Source organism: Scyliorhinus canicula, chromosome 14, assembly GCF_902713615.1.
Source record: "Scyliorhinus canicula chromosome 14, sScyCan1.1, whole genome shotgun sequence".
Taxonomy (NCBI): Eukaryota; Metazoa; Chordata; class Chondrichthyes; order Carcharhiniformes; family Scyliorhinidae; genus Scyliorhinus; species Scyliorhinus canicula.
This window is the reverse complement of record NC_052159.1, coordinates 6102517-6115578: the sequence shown is the minus strand read 5'-3', so window position 1 is coordinate 6115578 and position 13062 is coordinate 6102517. Positions and strand designations below refer to the sequence as shown.

Here is a 13062-nt window from a genome sequence, read left to right as displayed (position 1 = left end):
TGGACCCAATGGGCTGAATGGCTTCCCAACGCACTGTAAGTGGATCCACAACCAACTCCGAGCCGGGAGGTTCCCATCACTAATCTTTTTTTTTTAAATTTAGAGTACCCAATTCATTTTTTAGAATTAAGGGGCAATTTAGCCTGGCCAATCCACCTACCCTGCACGTCTTTGGGTTGTGGGGGCGAAACCCACGGAGAGAATGTGCAAACTCCACACGGACAGTGACCCAGAGCCAGGATCGAACCTGAGACCTCGGCGATGTGAGGCCGCAGTGCTAACCACTGCACCACCGTTCCGTCCCCCCCCCCCATCACTAATCTTGAGACAGGAGGGTGGTTTGGGTGGGTCCCGAGAGTCCTTTCCCCATTCAGCTGGTCAGGTCGAATCGGAGTTCCCCTCGATAAGCTGCAAAATGTTTTCACCCATTCCTTACCTTATTCAGCTCCTCCTGATTACCGAACAGTAAGTGGTATTTGCGATATTTGCCCTCCCTGAATTTGGCACTGATGAAGCGTTTGCGCTCCTGGCTGCTGCTGGCTTCATTGATGGCCTCACTCGGTGGCACGTTGGCTGCCCAGAACTGGTTAGCTTTCCAATTATTGATCCACTGAAACATCTGGGAAAGGACGGACACAATGGTACAGAGTCAATGCCAATGATCCAAACTCAAAACCCCGCGGTCAGCTCAGGCCATCCGTAACAACTCTGAAACGTTCCCAAATCACACGTTCCTGAAATTTAATGTGATCACTGAGACACACTCACTCACAATGAAAACCTGGCAAATCACACTGGACACCACACACACACACACGGACACATACACACACACACACACAGATACACACACACACAAGGACACAGACACACACACAAGGACACAGACACACAGGGATACACACGGACACACACACACATGGATACACAGATACACACACACACACACAGATACACACACACAAGGACACACACACACACACACGGATACACACGGATACACACACACACACATGAAGAGGTATGCACGGACACACACAAATGGGCATGGGCACATGGACACATACGAACGCACACACTACGGACACTACGGACATGCACACTTACGCACATACGGACAGACACAAATATGGACACACTACATGGACACATACACATACGAACACATACATGGACACACACACGGATACACACACACGAAGAGGTATGCACCTACACACACACACACAAATGCACACAGACACACATACAAACTCACACACACACATGGACACATACATACAGATACACGCTTACAAACACACACACACTATGGACACACACACAGACACACAACATGAACACATACACATACGAATACACAACCACGGACACAAACACACATGGATGAACACACACACCCTGACACACACACATGAACACGTTTGCATGGACACACCCACGGACACAAGTGGATGCACAAACACATATGCACAGACACGAACAGGTATGCACAGCCACTCAAACACGGACAGGAATGCACGGAGACACACATACGCTCACACACGGACACACACACACACACAGCACATAAGAACACACACACATACGAACACATGTACACATACCTACACACACACGGACACACACATATGGACACTCGCACATGGACACACACGCACATGGACACACACACGCGCACATGGACACACACGCACATGGACACACACACATGGACACACATGCACATGGACACACATGCACATGGACACACATGCACATGGACACACACGCACATGTACACATGCACACGGAAGCTGCTGTTTATTTATGAGAAACAAAATATCCAGGATATTAAAGTCAAAAAGAGCCTGCTTTCATATGGCAGCGGTCACATCAAAGAACAAAGAACATTACAGCACAGGAACAGGCCCTTCGGCCCTCCAAGCCTGCGCTGATCCAGAATCCTTATTTAGACCCGAACGATCTGTATCTCTCCATTCCCCGCCCGTTCACATGTCTTTCAAGGTACATCTTAAATGTTGCCTCCACCACCTCCACTGGCAAAGCGTTCCAAGCACCCACCACCCTCTGTGTGAAACATTTTCCCCGCACATCTCCCCTAAACTTTCCCCCTCTCACCTCTCAAGTCTTCCACGCTGGGAAAAAGCTTCTGACTATTCACCCTGACTGTATCTCTCGTAATCTTGTCGACCTCAATCAGGTCTCCCCTCAGCCTCCAGCTTTCCAATGAAAACAATCCGAGTTTATTCAACCTCTCCTCACAGCTAACATGCTGGTGAACCTTCTTTGCCCTCTCTAAAGCATCCATGTCCTTCTGGTACTACACGCATTCTTCCAAATGTGGCCAAACTAAAGTTTTATACAACTGCAGCATGACCTGCCAACTCTTGTACTCAATTCCGCAGCTGAAAATGCAAGCATGCCGTGTGCCTTCTTTACCTGGCCGCCCAGATCGCTCCGTCTGTCAATGCTCATAAGGGTTCTGCCATTTACAGTATAATTCACACCTGAATTTGATCTTCCAGAATGCATCACCTCATATTTTTCTGGATTGAATTCTAGCTGCAATTTCTCTACCTAACTCTCCAATATCTATATTCTCTGACAGTCCCATTCACTATCTACAACTCTACCGATAGTGTCATCTGAAAACTTGCTAATCAGACCATCTACATTTTCCTCCAGATCATTTCTATATATTACAAACAACAGAGGTCCCAGCACTGATCCCTGTGGAACACCACCAGTTATAGATCTCCATTCTGAAAAACTCCCTTCCACTGTTACTCTCTGTCTCCTGTTGCCAAGCCTGTTCTTTATCCATCGAGCTAGCACACCCCAAATCCCATGCAACTTTACCTTTTGTACCAGTCTGCCTTGTCAAACGCCTTACTAAAGTCCATGTTGACGTCATCCACAGCCTTTCCCTCATCAATTAATTTTGTCACCTCCTCAAAAAACTCTATCAAGTTGGTTTGACATGACCTTCCCCGCACAAAACCATGTTGCCCGTCACTAACAAGTCCATTCGCTTCCAAATGTGAATAAATCCTGTCCCTCAGTATCTTCCCCAACAGCTTCCCCACCATTGACGTCAGGCTCACCGGCCTATAATTACCTGGATTATCCCTGCTTCCCTTCTTAAACAAAGGGACAACATTCAATATTCTCCAGTCCTCTGGAACCTCGCCTGTGGTCAAGGATGATGCAAAGATATCTGTTAAGGCCCCAGCTATTTCCTCTCTTGCCTCCCACAGTAACCTGGGATACATCCCATCTGGCCCAGGGGACTTGTCTACCTTAATGCATTTTAAGATATCCAGCACTTGCTCCTTCATTATGCTGACTGTCCTAGTGTATTCACAGTCATACTTAGCCTCAATATCCATCATGTCCCTCTCCTTGTTGATTACTGATGCAAAGTACTCATTAAGGATCTCACCCACTTCCTCGGACTCCACACATAACGTCCCTCCTTTGTCCTTGAGTGGGCCTATTCTTTCCCTAGCTACCCTCTTGCTCCTTATATATGTATAAACGGTCTTGGGATTTTCCTTGACCCTATTTGCCAGTGACATTTCATGGCCCCTTTCAGCCCTCGTTTTGAGTGTTTTCCTACCATCCCTATATTCTTCAAAAGCTTGGTCTGTTTTTAGTTGCCTAGACCTCGTGTAGGTTTCCGTTTTCTTTTTGACTAGTCTCACAATTTCCTCTGTCATCCATGGTTCCCTAATCCTGCTGTTTCTGTCCTTCATTTTCACAGAGACATACCTGTCCTGCACCCTAATCCACTGGTCTTTAAAAGAATCCCACATAACCCGGGGACTTAAATTCAAGGTGAATGGTGGAAGATATAGGGGGGATGTCAGAGGTAGGTTCTTTACCCAGAGAGTAGTGGGGGCATGGAATGCACTGCCTGTGGAAGTAGTTGAGTTGGAAACGTTAGGGACCTTCAAGCGGCTATTGGATAGGTACATGGATTACAGTAGAATGATGGGGTACATAGAACATAGAACATAGAACAGTACAGCACAGAACAGGCCCTTCAGCCCTCAATGTTGTGCCGAGCCATGATCACCCTACTCTAACCTACGTATCCACCCTATACCCGTAACCCAACGATTAATCTAGGACAAAAGTTCGGCACAACATCGTGGACCGAAGGGCCTGTTCTGTGCTGTATTTTTCTATGTTCTATGTTCTATAACGAATGTGGATTTACCTTCAAACAGCCGCTCCCAATCCACGTTCTCCAGCTCTTGCCGAATTCTGTTGTAGTGAGCTTTCCCCTAATTTGGCACCCTCACTCAAGGACCATTCTTGTCCTTATCCATGAGCATCCGAAAATTTATGGAATTATGATCACTATTCCCAAAATGTTCGCCGCCTGAAACTTTGGTCACCTGGCCGGGCTCATTCCCCAATACTAGATCCAGTAAGGCTCCCTCCTTGGTTGGGCTATCAACTTTAATGTTTCAAACACCCTCTTGGACACACCGAACAAATTGCTCTCCATCCGAACCTCTGGCACTAAGGGACACCCAGTCGATATGGGGGAAATTAAAATCACCCACCACAACAACCCTGCTATTATTATAATAATAATAATAATAATAATAATAATAATAATAATAATCGCTTATTGCCACAAGTAGGCTTCAATGAAATCACTGTGAAAAGCCCCTAGTTGCCACATTCCGGCATCTGCTCGGGGAGGCCGGTACGGGAGTTGAACCCGCACTGCTGGCCACCTTCTGCATTACAAGCCAGCTGTTTAGCCCACTGTGCTAAACCAGCCCCTGATGTGAAGATTTTAACCTCTTTCCAGAATCAGACTACAAATCTGTCCCTTTGTATCCCGCTGGCTGTTGGGAGGTCTATAGTACAACCCCAACATTGTGATTACACCCTTCCTATTCGTGATGCCTCACTGCAGGATCCCTCCCAGATAGCCTCCCTCATCACAGCTGTTCCCTAACCAGTAATGCAACTCCCCACCCTTTCTGCTCCCCCCTTTGTCTCCTCTAAAACATCAATATCCCGGAACGTTAAGCTGCCAGTCCTGTCCCTTCTGAAACCATGTCTCCATAACGTAACAATATCATAATTCCCCACCCGAAGCACATTAGAATTAGAACAGTACAGCACAGAACAGGCCCTTCAGCCCTCGATGTTGTGCCGAGCAATGATCACCCTACCCAAACCCACGCATCCACCCTATACCAGTAACCCAACAACCCCCATTAACATTATTTTTTAGGACACTAAGGGCAATTTAGCATGGCCAATCCACCTAACCCGCACATCTTTGGACTGTGGGAGGAAACCGGAGCATCCGGAGGAAACCCACGCACACAGGGGGAGGACGTGCAGACTCCACACAGACAGTGCCCCAGCCGGGAATCGAACCTGGGACCCTGGAGCTGTGAAGCATTGATGCTAACCACCATGCTACCCATAGTAAACCTCCTGGCCAGGATATCGGTGTTCCTCCAGTTTAGATGCAACCCATCCTTCTTGTACAGGTCCCACCTTCCCCAGAAGACATCCCAATGATCCACATATCTGAAGCCCCCCTACCCCAGTTCAGGGGCTGGTTTAGCACAGTGGGCTAAACAGCTGGCTTGTAATGCAGAACAAGGCCAGCAGTGTGGGGTCGATTCCTGTACCAGCCTCCCCGAACATGCGCCGGAATGTGGCGACTAGGGGCATTTCACAGTGACTTCATTGAAGCCTACTCGTGACAATAAGTGATGATTATTATTTAGCCACGCGTTCAACTGTCCTATCTCCCTGTTCCTAGACTCACTGGCACGTGGCACAGGGAGTAATCCTGAAATGACTACCCTCGTGTCTTTGCAGGACCTTGCGGCTCTTCCTGCTCATGCCATGTGTCCCAACGTGGACAATGTCATCTGCCTGTTTGCCCTCCTGTTTCAGGATGTCCTGTACCCGCTCAGAGACAACCATAACCCTGGCACCAGGAAGGCAACGCACCATCCTGGAGTCGCTTTGGCGATGACAGAAGCATCTATCGGTGCCCCTGACTATCGAATCCCCAGTTAGTATTACTCTATTATGCTTTGCCCCCCTCCTCTGTACAGTAGGGGTAGCCATGGTGCCACCTCTAACTACTGCTGCTGTCACCTGATGGGCCACCCCCCCCCCCCCCCCCTCCTCAGTATCCAAAAGGCACTTGTTAGAGACGGGGGCACAGCCAGAGGGGACTCCTGCACAGACCGCCAGCCCCATCTAGCGGTCACACATCTATCTTCCTGTACCGTGGGTGTGACCAGGTCTCTATAACTTCTGTCAATGATAGTTTCTGCCAATTGGTTACTCCTTAGTCCCTCCAGCTGCCGCTCAAACTGATCCATTCGCTCCGCCAGCAAGTGCAGCTGGTTCCACTTCCCGCAGATGTAATTGCCGGGGATGTTGTCAGCATCCGTGAATGACCACATCCTCAACTGTCCCCCTCCCCCGTTGCTAATGAACTACTTTTGAAATGCAGTTACTGCTATTCCATTGGTGAAAATGCCAGGCAATATCCACACAAGATCACACAAACATTACTGAACTGAATGCGCGATATTCCTTCTTCTTTCGGAATTAGTTGAAGAAGGTTTGGCCCTCCAGGACAAAGCACGAACACAGTCGTCGAACACAGCGCGCCACCCCCCCCCCCCCCCCCCCCCCCCCCCCACCCCCACCCCCCCCCCCCCCCCCCCCCCCCCCCCCCCCACCCACCCACCTCAAACAGCTACCTACTCTTCTCCTAATTAGCACCACTCGGATCTTTTAGATTCACCCCTGGGCACAGACGGGCTTAAATTTTGATTCAAAATAAAGTTAAAGTCACCATAGTCACAGATGACCATAGACTGATTACTCAAAAAACAGCACCTCTGACAGTGCAGCACTCCCTCAGTACTGACCCTCTGACAGTGCGGCACTCCCTCAGTACTGACCCTCTGACAGTGCAGCCCTCCCTCAGTACTGACCCTCTGACAGTGCAGCACACCCTCAGTACTGACCCTCTGACAGTGCGGCACTCCCTCAGTACTGACCCTCTGACAGTGCGGCACTCCCTCAGTACTGACCCTCTGACAGTGCAGCACCCCCTCAGTACTGACCCTCTGACCCTCTGACAGTGCAGCACCCCCTCAGTACTGACCCTCTGACCCTGACAGTGCAGCACTCCCTCAGTACTGACCCTCTGACAGTGCAGCACCCCCTCAGTACTGACCCTCTGACCCTCTGACAGTGCAGCACTCCCTCAGTACTGACCCTCTGACAGTGCAGCACTCCCTCAGTACTGACCCTCTGACAGTGCAGCACTCCCTCAGTACTGACCCTCTGACAGTGCAGCACTCCCTCAGTACTGACCCTCTGACAGTGCGGCACTCCCTCAGTACTGACCCTCTGATAGTGCGGCACTCCCTCAGTACTGACCCTCTGACAGAGTGGCACTCCCGCAGTACTGACCCTCTGATAGTGCGGCACTCCCTCAGTACTGACCCTCTGACAGTGCGGCCCTCCCTCAGTACTGACCCTCTGACAGTGCGGCACTCCCTCAGTACTGACCCTCTGACAGTGCGGCACTCCCTCAGTACTGACCCTCTGACAGTGCAGCACTCCCTCAGTACTGACCCTCTGACACTGCAGCACTCCCTCAGTACTGACCCTCTGACAGTGCAGCACTCCTTCAGTACTGACCCTCTGACAGTGCAGCACTCCCTCAGTACTGTCTCTGACAGTGCAGCACTCCCTCAGTACTGACCCTCTGACAGTGCAGCACTCCCTCAGTACTGACCCTCTGACAGTGCAGCACTCCCTCAGTACTAACCCTCTGACAGTGCGGCATTCCCTCAATACTGACCCTCTGACAGTGTGGCGCTCCCTCAGTACTGACCCTCTGACAGTGCGGCACTCCCTCAGTACTGACCCTCCGACAGTGCGGCACTCCCTCAGTGCTGACCCTCTGACAGCAATTGCCTCCTTCTGTGCTAATTCTAAATATTTACCTCAAAACCAACAAACACCAACACAAGGCAGCATTATTGATGCAAATCCTATCCTTCAATGGGGAATTCTTTACAATAGGGACAGTGACAAAATGTGCTGAAGATTATTTATTCCGACTCTGTGTTTGACATGGATATATTCAACTTCCCTCAGTCTTCTGGCCTAATGGTGTTCAACATACACAAAAATAAATGACAGAGGCTAGATTTGTAGTGATCCACCCAACACCTTAAACATTTACTGACTCCACCACATCTGATGCACAGTGGCAGCCGTGTGTACCATCTACAAGGTGCATTGCAGGAAGCACCAAGGCTCCTTAGGCAGCACCTTCCAAACCCACGACCACTGCCATCTAGAAGGACAAGAGCAGCAGATACCTGGGAACCCCACCACCTGGAGGTTCCCCTCCAAGTCACTCACCATCCTGACTTGGAAATATATCGGCCGTTCCTTCACTGTCACTGGGGCAACATCCCACCCTAACCGCACTGTGGGTGCACCTACACCTCATGGACTGCAGCGGTTCAAGGTGGCGGCTCACCACCACCTACTCAACTGGGGATAGACAATAAATGCTGGCCTAGCCAGCGAGGCTCGCACCTCACAAAGAAAGAAAATGTTTGATGTCAAAATACCTGAATCATCCGCTTAGTCCAGACTTTCTTGTCCATCTTCAGGCTCCGTATTTTTGAAATTCCCGGGCCCAGAGCTCGATGTTCTCCTGAAAGAATCGGAATATCCTCCATGAACAGATCAATCCATGTCCACCCTGATTCCTCATACCCTTAAAGTACTCTGCTTCCTGTCCTAACATGTTCCCCACATCCTGCCTTCTTTCATATTTTAATTCCGTTTTTCCAATATTGTACATAACCCAAACAATAACAGCAACAAATCCCCCCCCCCCCCTTCCAGCCAGCAATGACCCAACCCGTTATAGTACAAAATGAATGTCTGTGATCTCCGGTTAATGCCTCAATTGCCTCCTCACAGTGTGTTAAACAAGAAACAAACATTCCATCAGATCCCCCCTCGCCTTACTGAGGTACTGGGTGGAGAAGCTAATCTCCATCCCACCACCACCTACTTTAGAGCCATCATCGATGCAAAGTTCAGGCCATCCACCCCCGCCCCAGTCTGCAGCCCCGGCAGGTCCGACATCCACCCCCACCCCAGTCTGCAGCCCCGGCAGGTCCGACATCCCAAATATGGCCACTAGAGGACACAGCTTCACTCAAGTTGCAGAATTGCCGACAGGGGGCGGAATTCTCTCAGCCCGGGGCCGGGCCGGAGAATCACCACGAACGGCGTGGATCGCGCCACGCCGCCCCGATGCTGGGACGCGATTGTCGCCGGCGTGGTCGGCGCGGAGCCGGTCGGGGGCCGCGGGATGGGCCAAGTGGCCGTAACAAAAAACCCGAGTCTCGCCGGCGCCGATCTAACCTGGACTTACCAGGCGGAACCTCAGTGTCAAAGGGTCCGGGGTGGTGGCGGTCCGACCCCACGGGGGGGGGGGGGGGGGGGGGGGGGGGGGGGGGGGGGGAGGGCATCCGCTGTGGCCTGGCCCCCGATAGAGGCCCACTAATTGGCGGGCCGGCCTCTCTGGCTGGGGGCTTCCTTTCCTCCGCGCCTGCCCCTGTAGCCCTGCCCCATGTTGTGTTGGGGCCGGCGTGGAGAAGGGAGTCACTGCGCATGCGTGGACCCCGCAGCGCCCAGTTAACACGGGGATCAGCAGCTGGAGCGGCGAGGGTCGCTCCAGTGCTGTACTAGGCCCCCTGTAGGGGCCAGAATTGCTGATCCTGAGGCCGTGTTGACACCGTTGGGAAACGCGACGGCATTTACAACGGCGTCAACACTTAGCCTCAGGATCAGGGAATCCCGCCCTGGGTTTCTGAAGGAGAGTGAGAACTCCATGAAATTAGGGCGTGGCTGATTGGCGGGGTACCTCCCACACCGCCCGCACTGATTTTCCGCTCTCACAAACAACCTACTCATCGTGGAGTTGGTCCAATGGGCCCTATCCACTGCCTTTAACTGCATCAGCTCTAACCTTGCACACGATGAAGTCACAATCGGCCCTCACAGATTCTCACGCCACACATCATCCTCCAGCTCGGACCCTAGCTCCTCTTCCCATTTGGTATTGACCCCAACCAAAGATGACGTCTCCTCTGTGACAAGCTTCCCATAAACCACCAACGCTCTCCCTTCCTCCATCCCAGCCAAACGTCCCATAAACCACCAACGCGCTCCCTTCCTCCATCCCAGCCAAACGTCCCATAAACCACCAACGCGCTCCCTTCCTCCATCCCAGCCAAACGTCCCATAAACCACCAACGCGCTCCCTTCCTCCATCCCAGCCAAACGTCCCATAAACCACCAACGCGCTCCCTCCCTTCCTCCATCCCAGCCAAACGACAGAAACCTCTCCAACAACGCGCTCCCTTCCTCCATCCCAGCCAAACGTCCCATAAACCACCAACGCGCTCCCTTCCTCCATCCCAGCCAAACGACAGAAACCTCTCCAACAACGAGGCCGGGCCAACACCAGAGGGAAATATCTCCTTTACCAAATCACGCACCTGCAAATTACCGGAATGTGTCTCCTCGCGAAAGCCCACATTTCGCTATCAGCTCCTCAGAGCTCGTAAATCGGCCGTCCACAAACAAATCCTACATCACAGCGACCCTCCCCGCCCTCCCCACCCTCCTCCCACCCCTAGAATCTACCGTCGTGGTTCGCCGGCTCGAACATATCATCCACACACACCGGCACCAGGATTAAAGTGTTGCCGAAACTGTCTCCATATCTTCAATGTGTAAGCCACCATCACATTCCCAGAGTACGTCCCCAGAGACAAGGTTAAGGTAGCCACCAACTCCCATAGCCCTGACCCCCCCCCCCCCCCCCCCCCCTCACACGGGCCAGGGTAAGGTAGCCCCAAACTCCCATGGCCCTGACCCCCCCCCCCCCCCCACACACACAGGCCCGGGTAAGGTAGCCACCAACTCCCATAGCCCTGACCCCCCCCCCACACAGGCCCGGGTAAGGTAGCCACCAACTCCCATAGCCCTGACCCCCCCCCCACACACAGGCCCGGGTAAGGTAGCCACCAACTCCCATAGCCCTGACCCCGCCCCCCCCTCACACGGGCCAGGGTAAGGTAGCCCCAAACTCCCATAGCCCTGACCCCCCCCACACAGGCCCGGGTAAGGTAGCCACCAACTCCCATAGCCCTGACCCCCCCCCATCACACGGGCCAGGGTAAGGTAGCCCCCAACTCCCGTGGCACTGACCCCTCCCCTCACACGGGCCCGACTCCATCTGCACCCACACCTCCTCCGAATACCCAATACCATCCCAACACCTTCTCAAGAAAAAAGGTCATCCTCCATTCCAAAACTCGGACACCAGGGAGTCGCTCCCGAAAAGTAACTGGTCCTCCCATCGAAGACAGGGCTGAGGGAATATGTGTGGTGAAAGTCAGATCTGCCACGATCTGATTGAATGGGGGAGTAGGTTAGAGGGGGATCTGATTGAATGGGGGAGTAGGTTGGAGGGGCTGAATGGCCCATGCCGCTAGCAAGCCAATACAGTTTGCAGTTTTGTATCGATGGAAACACAGCACCCAATGTGGACACCGCCAGCTCCCACAGGCAGCTCACCCCTGCTTTTACAGATGTTGATTCGGGGCTGACTATTGATCAGAATACCAGGGATGGGATCAAACACTGAATACACTTCAATAATCCGTCACTGACTGCAAAGCTTTATGGGACATCCTGAGGTCACCAAAGGTGCGATATCAATGTAACTCGCCTTTTGGCATTCTCACAATGCTGAATCTCTGACATTGCAGCACACCCTCAGTGCTGACCCTCTGACAGTGCAGCTCTCCCTCAGTACTGACCCTCTGACAGTGCGGCACTCCCTCAGTACTGACACTCTGACAGTGCAGCACACCCTCAGTACTGACCCTCTGACAGTGCAGCACTCCCTCAGTACTGACCCTCTGACAGTGCAGCACTCCCTCAGTACTGACCCTCTGACAGTGCGGCACTCCCTCAGTACTGACCCTCTGACAGTGCGGCACTCCCTCAGTACTGACCCTCTGACAGTGCGGCTCTCCCTCAGTACTGACCCTCTGACAGTGCGGCACTCCCTCAGTACTGACCCTCTGACAGTGTGGCACTCCCTCAGTACTGACCCTCTGACAGTGCAGCACTCCCTCAGTACTGACCCTCTGACAGTGCAGCACTCCCTCAGTACTGACCCTCTGACAGTGCAGCGCTCCCTCAGTACTGACCCTCTGACAGTGCAGCACTCCCTCAGTACTGACCCTCTGACAGTGCGGCACTCCCTCAGCACTGACCCTCTGACAGTGCGGCACTCCCTCAGTACTGACCCTCTGACAGTGCGGCACTCCCTCAGTACTGACCCTCTGACAGTGCAGCACTCCCTCAGTACTGATCTTCTGACAGTGCGGCACTCCCTCAGTACTGACCCTCTGACAGTGCGGCATTCCTTTGGTGCTTCCCCAGGAATGTTCCCTTGATTTATTTTTCCTCGCTCTTTGGAGTGTGTCTCAAACACAATAACTTCTGACTGAAGAGACAGTAGGGTGACCAGCTGCTGAAAGCATTTAATAACACACCATGAATGCTGGTGACCCCCTGTGACCCCTGACCCCCCGGTCCGTACTGAGGGAGTGCTGTACTGTCAGAGGGTCAGTGCTGAGGGAATGCTGTAGCCTGCCTGCCTGGGATTGGAGCCCGCCCGTCTCGCTTGTTCAATGGGCTTTGCTGGGAGGCAGCCTCTTTTCTCATTACCTGCACATTTCTTGCAGACGACCAGGCAGAGGTTGATGGAGGCCCACTCTGGTTTGGGGGTTCCACAGTCGGCACAGTGAGTGTTCGATTCCACCGCCCAGATCTGCTCAGCAACCTCATAGTTGGACAGAGCTTCGGCCGTGGCCTCCCGCAGGGCTTCAACCCACTCCTCCTTCTCACTGTCCGTATCGGCTATAAAAC

At 52.4% G+C, this 13062-nt stretch overlaps 1 protein-coding gene across 4 annotated transcripts in view; it reads right to left on the bottom strand.

The window, feature by feature from the left end:
- LOC119977259 (arf-GAP with Rho-GAP domain, ANK repeat and PH domain-containing protein 1) overlaps window positions 1-13062 on the bottom strand; it is a 259394-nt gene that overhangs the window by 83912 nt on the left and 162420 nt on the right. For all 4 annotated transcript variants that reach the window (XM_038817991.1, XM_038817990.1, XM_038817993.1 and 1 more), the window contains 3 exons: window positions 12862-13061; window positions 8667-8752; window positions 437-619 (listed from right to left, as the gene is read on the bottom strand). In XM_038817991.1, coding sequence (XP_038673919.1) covers window positions 437-619; window positions 8667-8752; window positions 12862-13061 — 469 coding nt within the window. The remainder of the gene's footprint in view (window positions 1-436; window positions 620-8666; window positions 8753-12861; window position 13062) is intronic.